This window comes from Canis lupus, chromosome 3, assembly GCF_048164855.1.
Source record: "Canis lupus baileyi chromosome 3, mCanLup2.hap1, whole genome shotgun sequence".
Taxonomy (NCBI): domain Eukaryota; kingdom Metazoa; phylum Chordata; class Mammalia; order Carnivora; family Canidae; genus Canis; species Canis lupus.
The window spans coordinates 28,530,151-28,545,963 of record NC_132840.1 but is presented as its reverse complement, the minus strand read 5'-3'; the positions used below and the strand labels follow the sequence as shown (position 1 = coordinate 28,545,963).

At 54.1% G+C, this 15,813-nt stretch overlaps 1 protein-coding gene and 1 long non-coding RNA gene across 2 annotated transcripts; one reads left to right on the top strand and one right to left on the bottom strand.

Moving 5' to 3' along the window:
- Positions 1-407: 407 nt before the first annotated feature.
- KLHL21 (kelch like family member 21) lies at positions 408-12,423 on the bottom strand. The gene is made up of 4 exons (XM_072819860.1): positions 11,368-12,423; positions 8,666-9,071; positions 4,599-4,671; positions 408-3,593 (listed from the first exon to the last, which is right to left on the bottom strand). The coding sequence occupies exons 1-4, from the start codon at positions 12,386-12,388 to the stop codon at positions 3,300-3,302; spliced, it is 1,794 nt and encodes a 597-aa protein (XP_072675961.1). The 5' UTR covers positions 12,389-12,423; the 3' UTR covers positions 408-3,299.
- A 259-nt stretch (positions 12,424-12,682) lies between these two features.
- Positions 12,683-14,195, top strand: LOC140624600 (uncharacterized). Its single transcript, XR_012024070.1, has 2 exons — positions 12,683-13,716; positions 13,837-14,195. It is a non-coding gene; the product is annotated as an uncharacterized lncRNA (long non-coding RNA).
- The last annotated feature ends 1,618 nt before the right edge of the window (positions 14,196-15,813 follow it).

Below are 15,813 nucleotides of genomic sequence, written 5' to 3'. Positions count from 1 at the left end.
CCTTTCCCTGGTGAGGAATCTTCCTGAGCTTTGTGGCCCAAGGGACCCTCCTTTAAGGGCTCTCCCCCCACCCCAGGTCCAAGGTCTGCCCACTGCACATGGGCACCACTGGAGACGTCATCTTCAGGCACAGGGGAAGGCGAAGTGGGGGGCAGAGTCAGGGAGGCTGAATGGGCTCCGGAGCTGGGACTCAGGCACCTGTACTCCTCCTTGCACTACTTCCACCTTGTAATGATCTGCGACAAGAAAGGGCCTCAAGACTTTGCTCTGACAGTTGGCTGGAGTCCTGAGAACCCTGAACTCTGTCTCCTTCCCCCACTGGCATGGGAACAGCCTTATGCTGCTCTACCCCTCTGCCCAAAGTTTCCAAGACAGCAGCCACAGGATAAAGACCAGGACACCAGGCGTATAGGAAATAGTTTTATTTTAAAAAGTGTATGTTGAAGGCATCCTAAAATCTTAAACAGGATTCCGGACACCTAGGCCTACAGGACAAATAAATAGGCAAATCTGCCCCACCCTCTGGGGTTGGAACTAGATGTTGGACACCAAAAAGGGCGTGTCCTTTAGTACATAAGTCTCTGAAATCATATAAATATAGAATACTTTATAGCAAATCGGCATTAAATACAAGTCACTGAATTTTCATAACTTAATTTGTCTTGTAGACTGAAAGTTCCATACATCCAACACACAGCCCCAGCCCCGGCCGACCCCTGACCCCAGGCAGTGTAGACATCCCAATGTAGACATTCCTGCCAGGGGAAGCAGGGAGGGTCGGTCCTCAGCTAGGGTCTGCAGGAACCCCCTGCAGCTGCCACCTCTGCTTCTCACCCCTGGTGTTCCAAACCCAAGATGGGGTCTGGGTGGAGGGGACCCATCTAACTCTAGAGTGAGCGTAGAGCACTTCCCTGGTGTACCCCAAAGCAGCCATCACCTGAGCAGCCACCAAACACTGAGGCAGTCAGTTATGTGCTAACTGGTCGTTGGCTAACTAGTCATAATGAAGTACCCAGAAGAGGAGGGTTGAACCAGGACGCGGGGCCCCCTGCCATAGGGAGCTTCTACAGGGAAGGCCAAAGGCCCGAGTGGGCACCCGCCCTTAGCAGTGAATGGTGCCTGCTGGGATTTCCAGAAAGGGCGGTTTGTAGGACAAACAAGGTGTCTGCAGTGCCACATTCCCAACAAAAGTGTTACAGGATACCTATCTCCCGGAAGTCACTGACTCCGGGAAATCCTTGACTGAGATTGACTGAGCCCAGTGCCACTGGAGGGATGTGGGGCCAGCTCCAGTAGCCATATCACACGTCCATCCTGCCTTCTTGGAGGTAGCCCATGCAATCAAGGCCTGCATTCCTCCTGTTGGGTGGCCCCTGCACATGACCTGTCAGCAGGTATCACAGCATCTACCTGCATGCATGACATACCTGGTGTCTCTCAGGGCTCATTGGTCCTCTGAAGCCCTGTCCTACCCATCCCCTGCCAGGAGACAAGCCATTGTGCCTGGACAGCCTCCGCCTGCAGAGGAACCAGTCAGACCCTTCCCAGAACATGGACAACCTCCAGGGGGTTAGCCTACCGGGAAGGCACTAGAGCCAGAAAGAGGCGTCACCAGCCCCGGGATCGAGGGGTCAGACATCACTTGTGGGAGGAAGGGAGACACTCATACTGGGAGGGGTGAAGGCAAGGCTAGGGCACGAAGCAGCCCAGGCCCAAGGGATCCCACAGCCAGGCTGCCACCACCACCCTGCCTTTCGACAGTGCTGGGCACAGAGGGTGTGCGGAGGTGATCTAATGAGTGATGACAGAGGGGGTGGGAAGGGCTGAATGTGAGCAGGAGCCGCTCAGCCAGGGGCTCTGCAGCAAGATGATGCCTCCCCACCAGGGCGTGAGGCGGGGACCCCAGCCAACAGTTCCTGAGACCATGAGACATCCTTCCCAGAACCCATGCCCACTGGCCAGCAAAGGCATTTAAGTGCTACTTGTGAAGTGATGGTGCTAGGACTCCTTTCTTCCATTAGGAACACATCTCCATGTTAGGTCACTGGGGAAGACAACTCGATGAACACTTGTTTCCCATCTTTCTAAAGAGGGAAATGCAAACACCATTTGTCTTTGGAAGAAAGACAAATCCAACAGAAGGTTACTTGGGGACTTTAAGGTGACCAGACCACTCACTCCCCAGAGAAAACCAGGGACCCTGAGCTGTGGAGTTTTCGGGGAGCTCCTCCTGCCACCCTTGCAGAGAAGCCCCAGGCCCCAGAGGAGTGTGGGGTGTCATGCTGCCCTGCATAGACCTGCAGCTGTGGCACCGTGAGACAGTGAAGAATCAGAACGGACTGTTTCTCGCTGTCTCCCTCCCCACCTCCCTCTCTTCTACGGAGAGGCCAACTGCCTCTCAAACCCTGCAACCAGCTCTGGAGACCGCCTTGCCCAGGGCTTCCTTTGGAAGCAGCAGGATTCTCTGCTCCCACGGGGGTGTGAGGGCACCTGAGGCCATCTGCCTGGGGCCTCCCAGTAAAGTAAGTAGCTAGAGCCTGGCACCCGCAGGCTTTTGCCCTCTCCCGCATCCACCTGGGAGGACAATTCCGGAGAGGTCTCCAAGTCAGGCAGCACCATGCCAGCTGGTGGGGTGGGAGGATGGGGACACCCAGCATCTGGCTCAGCTCAGGTTCACTGGAGATAGGATTCACTCAGCACACCTCTCAGGGTCCCCCCAAGGCCACACCCCCATCCGGTCCTACCACCTGAGCTGCTGGGTCACCCACCCCTGTAAAGGGTGTTCTGGTGCAGCACCCTAGCAGGCAGAGGAGCCAGGCAGGCAGACCCATTCCATCACGGGGAGCTGGCCCACTGGGATGTCCAGCATCGGATGTGGAGTTTGGAAACTCCTACAGCCACGGTTGGCCTGGTTCCTGCAGGCCTGGACCACTCTCAGACAGTCATGGGACGATGTGTACCCCACAAGGGGCCCTTCTCTCTGAGGTGGGAACAAGCAGGCATAGGTAGTGGCAGCACGAGGGCCACCTGCTGGAGCAAGACCCGTGCTGGCAGGGAGGCGGCTCTTCCTGGGCTAAGGGAGGGGCGTTTGCGACCAGCTTTGGCCCCACCAGCTGGGAATCAGGCTCTCAATGCAGAGAGGCTCTCCTGGGGTCAGATCCTGGGGCTCACTCAGCAGCGTGAGAGCCTGTGCTCCACCTGGTGAGCCCAACTTGTCCTTGTGCACAAATAAGGGGCTCCCTACCCCCTGCAGACGCACTGTTACCCACACCGAGGCCCTTCCCCGGGCCAGGCCGGGGCTAGTGCAGCTCGTCCGGGTTCTGTGGCAGCCGGGGCCGGGCCACATCCATGTCACTGCTGCTGCCGTCCAGCTCAAAGCCACGCCCACCCGAGGGCATCTGGGGCATGAACTGGCGAAAGATGCTGACGCTGCCGTGCCAGAAGGTGGGCTCTGGGAGCCGTCCCACCACGCTCCATGCCCGAGTCTCCGGGTCATAGGCCTCCACCACATCAGAGAGTTCAAATGTATTGTCGTAACCACCTGAGACGTACAGCTTCCCTCCAAGGACGGCCAGGCTGCCCCCCACGTGTACCTGTGGGCCAAGGGGGGACAGGCAAGTGGGGACTGGCAGCTGGGGCAGGGTGAAAATCCTCCCTATCTCTCTCCATAGAGAGCGTGCCGGGACCCTCAGGGAAAGGTAACCTCGGCACTTCCCAGACCAATACCCTTCCTATACCCCAGCTCAGAAAACCGAGCCCACCCTGGTCCCCAAGGTGACTGGGTGGCTGCTAAAGCAGCGAGTCTCCCTGTGAGCAGCATCAGCCAGGAGGCAGACTCTCTGCTCTCTCCGACATCACAGATGGAAAAACAGCCTTGTGTGGCTGATGGGAGGCAGAGCCAGGACTTGACTCGAAGTCTGGGTTCTGAACCACAAAACTGACTATCCCATCTTCCCCAAATTTTGCTATAATAACGGGGGGTGGGAGGGTAATTACAGGGGGGGAACAAATTTACACTTCCTAAAGGTAAAGACGTTAAACTGTAATGTAAATTGTGACAACTGCCACAATTGCCATGCAGAGGTTTGGAAATTTTAAGCAAGACAAAAAAGAAACAAGTGGGTATACACAACTATCTAGGACTAAGGAGCTTTCCCGGCTCTATCACAGGGTCAGGCTCAGCACCTGTCTTCTTGACAAGTGGAAAGGAGAGACCCTGATAAGGTAGCAACAGTGTCCTATTTAGAGCACACAACAGGCACTTAATAAATGTATTCCCAGGGTCACTCCTGTCTGACCTCATGCCCTCTGTCATCCTCTTGTTCACTCTGCTCCAGCCACAATGGGCTGTGGGGTTTGGTTCTTTGACCACCCTAGGGCACATTCTACCCCAGGGCCCTTGCACTTGCTGTCCTTCTGTGGAACACTCTTCCCCACATGCTCTTTGGCACGTACCCAATGAATACTGGTCCACATGGATAAACTCATGCTCAATTGTCTGACTCTGGGGCTTACTATTTCCCAAATACTTCATGAACACTTGGGCCCGGAAACAGGACCAGCCTGTGCTTCCAATGTCAACATGTTCGTATATTTACCTGATTCATAGACGGGATCTTGTCCCATTCATTCTTCGTGGGGTTATACACGTCCACCTCCGCAGAATCGTCCCTGTGGGTAGGAGGAGAGGGGGGAACATGTCAGAGCCAGGAGGAAGCATCCCTGAGTGTGAGGAGCTGGGGAGCGAGAGCCACACAGGACCCTCTCCCTCTGGAAACTTCTCCAATGCCATCTGGTAGTCCATGGGCTGGTGAGACCCTGTCCCTGGTTTGCAGGGGCCATTTTAGGCCCTCATACCTAAGGCCAGAACCAGACTCTTGCTTTTCCAGCCTGAAGATCACACCTTTAGATGCTTTAACCCTTCCCCACTGCTCTACACCCCTGCAGCTGCTCTGTCTTCACTGCAGCCTCGCTGGCTGGCTAAGATCTGAGCTTATCACAGCTCTTACTGCCAGTCTCCTCTCAGTCTTCTGACCTGAGCTTGTTTTTCTTCCATGGCTGGCCAGGCCAGGCCAGCCCTCCTGCCCCACAGCACACCACCATGTGCCCCGAGTACTCCTTGGCCAATGCCCTCCCCTCTGCTGGCAGCCCTCCAATCTCCCCATTCTCTGCTGTGTCCTGGGTGCCCCCAGCAGGATAGCCACAGCCATAGGAAAGAAGTACCAGTGCTGCCCTTCCCTTTGGGGTCAGAATCCTTTGACCTTATTTAACATACTCTCGATCCCTGCAAAAAAAGACTCAAAAGCACAGCCTCAAAAAGCAGAGACAGGGATCCCTGGGTGGCGCAGTGGTTTGGCGCCTGCCTTTGGCCCAGGGCGTGATCCTGGAGACCCGGGATCGAATCCCACATCAGGCTCCCGGTGCATGGAACCTGCTTCTCCCTCTGCCTCTCTCTCTCTCTCTCTCTCTCTCTCTGTGTGACTATCATAAATAAATAAAAAAAAAAAAAATTAAAAAAAAAAATTAAAAAAAAAAAAAAAAAAAAAAAAAAAAAGCAGAGACACTAACCCTAAATAATAGGAGTCAGGGGTCAGCAGAAGGGCCAGTTGGCAAATGCTCCAGGCTCTGAAGAGCAGACTCTGTAGCAACTCCCCAATGCTGCCTGCTGTTGTAGCCGTTGTCGCGCAAAAGCAGCCACTAAGGGGCTGGCTGCATTCCAAAAAAGCCTTATTTATGGACACAGAAATTTGAATTTTGTGTAACTTTTCATAACACAAAATACTGCTCCTGCTTTGATTTTTTTCCTTCCAACCATTTCAAGATGTAAAAACCATTAAGTTTCTGGCCCATGTGACTAGGACAATTAGTACCAGAGGCCACCGGACTGCTGTTCCCTAGCAGATGTATAACCTGCCGCTGGAGGTGCCAGGCTGGACAGTGGGCCCCTCCTCCTGCGGGATTGGGCACTCCAGCCCCAGAGCCTCAAACAGGGACCCAGACGGAACACTGGAAAAAGGAGTGGCCCAGGATAGCAGCAGCTGAGGGGCTGAGGACTCCATCCAGCACTGGGTACCCCTGAAAGAGCAGCTCGTGGACAGGAGCTGCCCTGAGAGGCGGCATTCTGAGCCGGGCCTCATGAAGCTTATTAGACACCAGAGCACATGAAACTGGGAAGCTCTGGAACAAACACTCAAGGGCATCAGAACCAGATTCTGGGCTTGCCTGCACGGCCCCCAGAGAGGACAATCAGGCTTCCTTTCCCCACAGCTCACTCTTTTCACCTGCCTGCCCCCCCAGCCTCCTGTGGCTTAGGTGAACCCCTAGAAAGGCTAACTGTGGTCATAGGGTGCCCCCTAATGCTTCCACCTGGGGGGTGCCTTTAGCAACTGACAGGAAGCTCAGACATGAAGAAGCAAGGGCCACATCCTGCTCTAGGGTCACAGGGCAGGGAGGACATTCTCAAAGGCACTGAAGCTGGAAGGCTCCAGAAGGGCTGAAGCCAAGGTCCTGGCACTCTGAGAAGTATTTATAGCCATCTCCACCCCCTCTTTGAAGACCTCTACCTTGACTTGGGGGAGGGAGCTGGGTGAAGGGTCAGATAAGGTTTTATAACAGGACCAGGAGCTGGTGGAGATTCCAGAGCTTTCTCAGAGAACTCTGTAGGTGCCTGGCATACAATGATGCATGGCAAACGGTGCCATCCCTGTTCTGGATGTGCTCACCAAGAAAACCTGGGAAGGAGCCTCGGGTCTGGGGGAGCAGAAAAAGGTCAGTGCAGCTTAGAACATGACACAAGGGGTACAGCTGAGAAGCCAAGTACATACTTCCTCTGAGGCTCCCAACTCAAAGTTCCAGTTTAAAAGGGGACAGTTCATACCTTACCGTTCTCTCCTGGCCCTCAGCTTCAAACAGGCTCTAGGCCAAGGAGGGAGGAGCAGGGATACAGACACACAGACACAGAGGCTATGCACAGCAGGGAGGAGCCCCTGGATGCCCAATGGCCCACAAGGAGAGGGCCTTTGGCTGTGGCAAGTCATCAAGACCCACTGGCCATCCATCTCTGCCCCATGTTTCCAAGGACATAGCCAAGGCCGAGAGGCCACGATACAGCGACATCACACTAGGACCTGGGTCAGATATCCTTGATTCAAACCCTGTGCCATCACGCAAGTCCCCTACCTCCCCCCGCCCGCCCCCGTAAGCTTCTGTTGCCATCTATGAAGTACAAATGACAGTGGTGCTCATTTCACTATATAGTCACAGAGATCAACTCAGAAAATGCCCAGGAGGGATCCCTGGCGCAGCGGTTCGGCGCCTGCCTTTGGCCCAGGGCGCGATCCTGAAGACCCGGGATCGAATCCCACGTTGGGCTCCTGGTGCATGGAGCCTGCTTCTCCCTCTGCCTGTGTCTCTGCCTCTCTCTCTCTGTGAGACTATCATAAATAAATAAAAATTTATAAAAAAAAAAAAAAAAAAAAAAAAGAAAGAAAATGCCCAGGAGACAGGCCACACAGAGCTTAGAGCCCTAACTTGTGCTACTGTCATCATCATCATTTCCCCCAGGCAGCTTTGGGGGAAATTCACTAGGCAGCTATTCACTCAATAGAACCCTGAGCCTTCCCTGTGCCAGATCAGGTGGGAAGGGAACAGACAGGACCTATAAACACGAAACAAATGTCCAAGTGTTGTTTTAAAAAGAGAAGATGGAACTGATCCCCCAACCTGGCTCTTACACCTGGTGGCAGAGTGTGGACAGTCTGCTAGATGAGCAAAGGGTCCCTCTGACAAGGCAATACCTCCCCAAAGACTCAAATGTCCAAAAAGCTCTCCTCTAGTCTTTTTAAGATTCAAAATCCCCGGACACCTGGGTGGTTCAGTCAGTCAAGTGTCTGGCTTCGGCTCAGGTCATGATCTTGGGGTCCTGGGATCAAGCCCCATATTAGGCTCCCTGCTCGGCAGGTCTGCTTCTCCCTCTGCCCCTCCCCTGACTTGTCCTCTAAGTAAATAAATAAAATCTTAAAAAAAAAAATTATTTATTCATGAGACACAGAGAAAAAGGAAGAGACACAGACAGTGGGAGAAGCAGGCTGTTCACAGGGAGCCCGATGTGGAACTTGATCCCCAGACCCCGGATCAGGCCCTGAGCCGAAGGCAGATGCTCAATTGCTGAGCTACCCAGGCATCCCATAAATAAAATCTTAAAAAAAAAAAAAAAAAAAAAAAAAGAAAGAAAGAAAGAAAGAAAGCAAAGCAAAGAAAAAAGAAAAGAAAAGATTTGCAGTCCCTTAGGTAGGACATGTTCCTTTATCATAAATGCCATGTGAGAACAACCAGGGCTTAGAATGGGATCCTCCAGGTGGAAGAGCAGGCAAAGCAACACATTTTATTTAGCATCTAGAGATCTCAGAAAGTTCTCTAAAAGAACTTAACTCCAATCAATCAATCAAGGGATCTAACTTCATCAGTTAGGATCCCTCAACTAAGAAAACCCACAGAAACTGTTCTAAGATGGGGTAGAAGAAAGGCTCCAGGATACAAAGACCTCGCCTGGGATCCCAGCTCAGCCTGCTTCCTCATCTATGAAATGGGGAGCACAGTGATGATGTGCCTTAGCACGGGGCTTAGTAAGAAAGACTCAGAGTGGCATTGGCCTCTGGGGACTCACCTGATGAAGTACATAAGTCCGTTCAGAGTCACTGTCTTGGGGGCGAAGGACCAAGGCGGGAGCTGGCCACAGTCCACCAGCGACCACAGGTCGGTGTCCGGGTGGTAACACTGCATCACCATGGTCTCCTTGCCTGCCAGGGACCCGATGGCATAGAGGCGGCCACGGCAGGCCGTGGTGGAGCAATTGTCCATGGGGTAGGTCATGGGCTGCAGGGCCTCCCAAGAGTCTGTGGTATGGTCGTAGCGCTCCGTGCTGTCTGCAGCCACTACGTACAGCAGCCCATCCAGCACGGAGGAGCTGTGGTACTCGCGGGCTTTCAGCATGGGCGCCACCTCTGTCCACTCGTTCACGCTGGAATTGTACCTCCACACGCAGTCATAGAGCCGGGAGCCGTCAGACCCACCTGCCAGGACACGCATCGGACAAGTCAGCCCGTGCTGACTAAGGGTGAGTCACCCACCCATGCCTCGATGAACTTCCCCAAGGGAGTCTCCCAGGGCAGGAAGACATCTCACTGGGTTTCAACGTAAACACACGTCCTCTCTCACCAAAGCCCCGGCTGGGGGCTCCGTACTGTGGCTAAAGCGGTGTGTGTGCTGACCACCACCCAGGAGCACAACAGAGCCTCACATCAGAAGAACCCGGCTGCATCTGTGTAGGGCAAGCAAAGCCTGTGGAGCTGCGATTCTAAGTCAATGGCAATCTCGGTCTAGACCCCACATAGGCTGTCAAACACCTCAACTGAACCAGAGCCTTGTCTTTCAGAGCCAAAACTTCTGGGGAGCCATAAAGCAAATGGGTAGGGTGCACAGGGACTTGTTCAAGAACTTCTAGTCTTCTAGAAGTCAAACAAGCCAATGCCAGGACAAGCTGAGAGGAAATCTACTCCACTGCTCACAAGAGCCCAACACAAAAAGGAATCCTGGGGCTCTAGTTTTTGATCTAGGTGGTTACTGACATGCGCTTTGTTTGGTAAACTACATGAAGTGGTACAACTACAATGCTCACTCTAGGTTTCTTTAAGAAAAGACCTAACCGGGCAGGCCAGGTGGCTCAGCAATTAGCATTGCCTTCAGCCCAGGGCGTGATCCTGGAGACCTGGGATCAGGTCCCACATCAGGCTCCCCGCATGGGACCTGCTTCTCCCTCTGCCAGTGTCTCTGCCTCTTTCTCTCTGTCTCTCATGAATAAATAAATAAAATCTTTAAATAAAAAAGAAGACTTAACCATCTCTCTCATCAGTAGTGCTGGCTATCTTAAATTAAACCAGGTCTACCCAACACATTAGAATTCCCATAGCGTGAAGGGACCCTAAGAATCCTGGGGGGGGGGGGGTCCTATCCCCTACTATTCCCAAAGCTGGCGCCACAGGGCAGAGCTCGCATGACATTCTGACATTCTATCTGTCTCGTAGCTTTGAGCTTTTTAAAAGACAAGGCTCTTACAAAATGCACTCTGCCTGCTTTCTTCCTTGTAAAAGATAACTGTTTTAGGCAGCTGAAGCCAGCTTCCTCGCCCCCATGAAAATCCCTACAGGCAGCTGTATGCAATGACCCAGGCACCTGTCTAAACCCAAAGGATTAGCTGCTCAGCTGAGACATTTATGGAAGGGCTGTGCAAAGTTGGGGCGAGTCTAACCAGTTCTGGGAGGGAGTTCACTGGCCAGACATTCATGTGTTGGGAGGATGCAGTTTGCAAACACAGGGCCAACCTCAGATAGTTAAGAGACCGATTCTAGCATACTCCAGCAAAGGCTGAAACAGCAGCAGGCCAAAGAGGAGCGGGGCATGTCCTTAGGCCAGGATTCCTCCACTGGTCAACCAGAGGTGTGGGGGTGGGAATGCCTGCGATCAGAGCTGGGTTTCTCCTGAATGTGGGGCACTGGCCCCAGCCTGGGTTCACTGACTGCTGACAGCCTTTCCACAGGCCCAGTCGGTTGTTTCCTTATATAGCTGTCACAGAGACGGCCCCTCCTCACCCCAGGGAAGGAGGTAGCCCCATGTCTGAACCGGGATTTATCTTTAATGAAAAATGTGGGAGATGCCCAGGACCAGAGTAGGCTGGGACCCACCCAGCATGACTCGGCAGTGTTTTGGGGTTTGGGCCAACTAACTGGAAGAAAACCTCTTAGCATGTGACCATGTTTACAGTCGTTCGGCAGGGAGCTGCCTAAACACCATGTGACCCCCAGCGCACAGGCTAGGTGCAAGCCTGGGGGAGCCCTGTCACTGGTGACAAAGTGAGTGCGTCAGGGGGCCCTGTGTGGCTCAGCTGGGAGGGAGAAATCCCCAGGGCCGGGAACGGATGTCTCACGGAGCGCCAGCCCCTGCCTGTCCCTGGATTCCTCAGGGAGAAAAAGAAAGCACCCATTGTGCGGGGTGAATGCCCCTACATCCTCGACCCAAATGGCGGTGGGGGCACCTCCTGGGCAAGGAGTAGGCTCATCTATCAAACAGGCTGGCCCCTCGCCCCCGGGGAACAAAGGGACCACGAGCAGCTGTTTGTCCCCGCTCACACAACGGTCTTCCAGATCGAAAGCACCAGCTCTAGAAGTGTACCCACGGGCGGGCTGGGGCAGGGGATGGGGGAGGGAAGGGGCCGCTCGCACGCTGGGGCGCTCCTGAGAATCACAGGCTCCTCCTCTGCCAGGGGCGCAGGAGGCTAACCCAGGGTCCTCCCGGGGGCCCCCGTCCCCTCACCCGTCACGTAGATGTCGTTTCCCAGAGCCACGATGCTGTAGCCCCCGCCCAGGTGGTCGGGGAACTCCGCCAGGTAGCGCCACTGGCCCGTCTGCGGGTTGTAGCAGTCGACGGTGACCAGCTCGTCGCAGTCCTGGTCGCAGCCGCCCACGAGCACGAGGATCTCGGCGAGGCCGGTGGAGGGGCGCGGGCGCATGCGGGGGCAGGGCCCGCGGTCGTGGCGGTCGTAGCGCGCCGCCTGGAAGTCCCGCGCCTCGCGCAGCAGGCGCAGGCAGGGCGGGCAGCGCGCCACCAGCGGCTCGGCCTCGACGTGCGCCAGCAGGTAAAAGCGGCGCACGAAGGGCAGGCGCACGGCCTCGAGCAGCTGCGGCCAGTGCGCGGCGCGGCGCGGCGGGTCGGCGCGCACCCAGCGCAGCGCCAGCTGGTAGGCGGCCTCCTCCTTGGGCACGCACAGCCCGTCGTCGCGCAGGTAGCGCAGCAGGCGCGCCAGCGGCAAGCGCTCCAGCTGCTCGGGGCCCAGCTCGCCCACGTGGCGCAGGATGAAGCGCTGTGCCGCGCTCGCCAGCCCCGCGCAGCTGAAGGCCTCGGCGAAGTCCTGCATGTCCAGGCAGTTGGCCAGGTCGAGCTGCTGCTGCAGGAAGGCGCCGCACGCCTCCTTTACCGCCGGGAACTGCAGCAGGTCGGCGGCCCGCAGCAGAGGCTCGGCGTTGTCGCCGCTCACCGCCACGCGGCCCGTGTAGCTGAAGTCGAGCAGCAGCTGCAGCATGTCGGGCGGCACGCCGTGCAGGCGCACCCGCTCGGCGCGGCTCTCGCGCAGCTGCCCCGCGAACATGGCGCGGAAGTAGGGGCTGGCGGCCGCCAGCACGGCGCGGTGCGCGGGGAAGTCGCGCCCGCCCGCCGCCTCCAGCGTCACGTCCAGGAACTTGCGCTCGGCGCGCAGCTGGCTCAGGCCGCGCAGCAGGCTCAGCGCGTGCGCGGGGTCCGAGAAGGGCAGCACGGCCAGGGGCGCCGGCCGCTCCATGGCGCGGTCGCTGCGAGAGCTCGGGGGCGCCGCGGCCGGGGCCAGCGGGAGGAACGCCGCGCGCCCCGCGCCGCCGCTATAAGTACCGCCCGGCGCGCCGCGGCCTCGGGGCGGGCCCGGGAGGGGCGGGGCGGCGCGGGGCCCGCCCACTTAACCCCTCCGGGCCCGCCGCCGCCGCCGCCGCCGCCCCGCGCCCCAGGCTGAGTCACCGCCCAGCCGCCCCGCGCCCGCGCCGGCCTGGGGCTGCCGGCGGACCCCCGCCCGAGCCGGGCTCTCCGGGCGACGCGCGTCCTCTCCGTGCAGGGCCGGGGGCCTCCGGGGCCCGCCCGCGACTCCCCGGGCCTGGCTGCGCGGCGGAGGCCGGCGGGGCGAGCTCGGCGCGCGGAGCCCGAGCCACCCCCCCTTCGCGCCAGCCTTCCCCACCGCGTCGGCCCCTGAGCCCCTGGGCGGCTCGCTGCAAGGCCCTCTTCTTGATTTGCCCTCAATTCCGCTCGTTCGCAGGGTTGCTAGTGAGCCTTATCGCCGGGCAGATTTCAAAGGATGGGATTTTTACAGTTGAGGACCACAGCTTGAAGGAGTATGAGCTTCTTAGGTGACGTCTCTTCTTGGCACATTTATAAGGGACACGGGGCCAGATGCCAGGAATCCGCTCCACTCTGCTCCTGCAGGAGTTTCAGACTTGACTAAACTCAGTCATTAACTTTCGTCAGCGGACCAGGCGCAGGGTTAGTTGCCGATTCATAGAGACTCAGACTCCAGGGCTGCCTGGAGAAGGGGGCAGGCCTGCTCGGCTTTGACCCCCAGGCCTGCTCGACCCCTCTTCCTGGACACCGGCGGCAGAGGGTAGGAGACGGCCTGTCGTTAAGAATTCAGAAGAACGCACTGTGAGGCTGAACCAAAGGCTCAAGGACCAGAAAATCACAATAATATAAACAATGAAAATAATTCCAGGGAAAAGAATAGCTTTTTCTATTCCAGGAGAGGGGACACCAGGGGCCCCGGGGGCGGAGCCTTTAGTTCAAGGTCAGACAGGGGACGCCTTAAAACCCAGGGGTGTGGGCGTTCAGAAACGTCACAGTCACTTGTAGGGTGACTGTGAATAAAGGAATCTTCCTTATTTTGGTTCCAGGAGCTAGAATGCCAGCACTTTCAGTGCGATCATGGTTTTTCTTTCATGGATGGTTCGCCCACTTTTAGAATAGACCCTCATTTCAACTGCAGTCCTTTTGTGTCTTGGAAGAAACCTGGGTTCTGGTTATTTAATAACCCCCACCCATGCCCGATGGGCCTCGCAGACATTCCTGGGGAACGCCTCATCCATCGCCCACGTGTGTCCCAGGGCGGGCCAGGAACAGGGAGGGGGGGTGGAGGAGGAGGGGTTGCTGTCATTCCTTAGTTCCAGCTAAGTTGGTGCAACCTTTGGAGAAGACATCTTGTTTTTATTCTAGCCCTGAAATGTGAACTGCAGGCTTTCCCTTGTCGTCGTGAAGATCTTCTTGCCATGAGAATATATCTGGTCCACATTTCAGCATGGGAAGCACAGGCCTAAGTAAGAAAACATTCAGGTACCCAGGCAGCTGCCTGTTGCCCATAGATGGACTGTTCACACAGCTATTAACGGCAGCAGCAGCATTCCTGGGCCCAGGAGCCGGGCCAATAGCTTCCTTGCACAGGCTTTGTGACAAGAAAGTCTGAGTAGCCAGGAAGTGGGATGTTTGCAAGGAAAAGTATTCCAGTCCTCTGGGTCAGGACACGTCCACCTTGCAGAAGGCAAATCTTTAATAAATCAAAAACGTTTCCATAGTGAAGAACTGGTAGTCCAGTTTTGTGTAATTAGGTAAACAAATCAACCTTACTGGGAAGCCTTGATGAATAATGATGCATATGTTTATTGAAATGGAAAGATATTCATGCTCTCCTGTCGAGCAAAAAATCTGATTACCCTTAGAATGACCCAATTTGTTGTGTTCACAGGCCTACAAAACAATTCTGAAGGTAACATATCCTCTAGGTGGTTAGGTCTGTTTTGTTTGTGCTTACCTATATTTTCTGTTCTGTGTACTAAGGAAACAATACAAGTTTAAAGAAAAATTTAAAATTCAGTTTTTGAGAAAAAAGGTCTATTACTAATATATTGGACCTAAAAGGGGTGCATTTGGAGCCATGTATACATATCTAAGTCAACAAAGGAATGTGGTCAGAAAATAAAGGAGACTCGGGATCCCTGTATGGCTCAGCGGTTGAGCGTCTGCCTTCAGCTCAGGGCATGATCCTGGTCCTAGGATCAAGTCCCGCATCCGGCTCCCTGCTGGGAACCTGCCTCTCCCTCTATCTCTGCTGCTCTCTGTGTGCCTCATGAATAAAAAGTAAAAGCTTAAAAAAACATAAAGGAGACCCATCAGCTGTGTTTGGGAATTTGAATAACCTACTAACCCAGGCATGCTATCTAGTTCCTTTTTTTCACTCATTAACCTTAAAAGTTCAAGATGGGAATGTGCAAAATTCATTTACTTGGGTAGGGCCATGTGATCCATACAGTTGGCAAACTCTTCAAATGTTATTCCATACCCTGGCATGGTAGAAACACTAGTGTTTGGTAAGAAAGATGTTAACTCTAATCAAGGACTCATAGTTTTGGGGGAAATGTTTGCATTTCAAGAATAAACTTCTGGGGAGAGGATGGCTGGGGGGGGCGTTGCAGACAAAAAAAATATTAAACTTCAACCATAGAGAGTTTTTAAAAATTTTACGTCTTCCACAATCATGAAAATGGTCTCTGCCTGAGTAACTTCTTTATGATAGAGGAATTTAACGTGTTTTAACAAATAATGGTACCATTTCATTTTAAGAATTCAAACTATACAATTTTGATATTTGAATTCTAATTTTAGGCCGACAGGACAAGAGATCACTAAGATCATTTTATAGAAGCCACTGTTATCCTTTTTTCCCCTTTGAGAACATTTAGGAATGTATGCTTTAGCATCTATATCACAAAAAGAGATTGCGCCTTTTTTCCTGTTGTACACCCTGATTCTCTTCTGCTTCTGGACCACCTCAAGTGTGGCTTGGAATGAACTTGCTGTAATGTAAACTTTCCTTTAAGGAACGCTACAGTATTCGCTATTTATTAAGCGCATTATTATATGTAAATGAGATACTGTAGATCAAAACATTTCAACAGTATCTGGCATAGTGCTAGCTATTAATCTTTATATTTTACTGGTATGGTATGAGCCATAACAGCAAGCTCATTTGATCTTGTACATAAGTTATTTTCCTTGTTATATAAAAAGTTGATAATACATGGTTTAAAAATTCTTTATTGACTTAAAACTATTCATATATATATATATTCATACAGTGGTCAAGATACTAAAAGTTGAAAACAAAGCAATTTGGGAAAATTTTGACTTTTTTCCCCT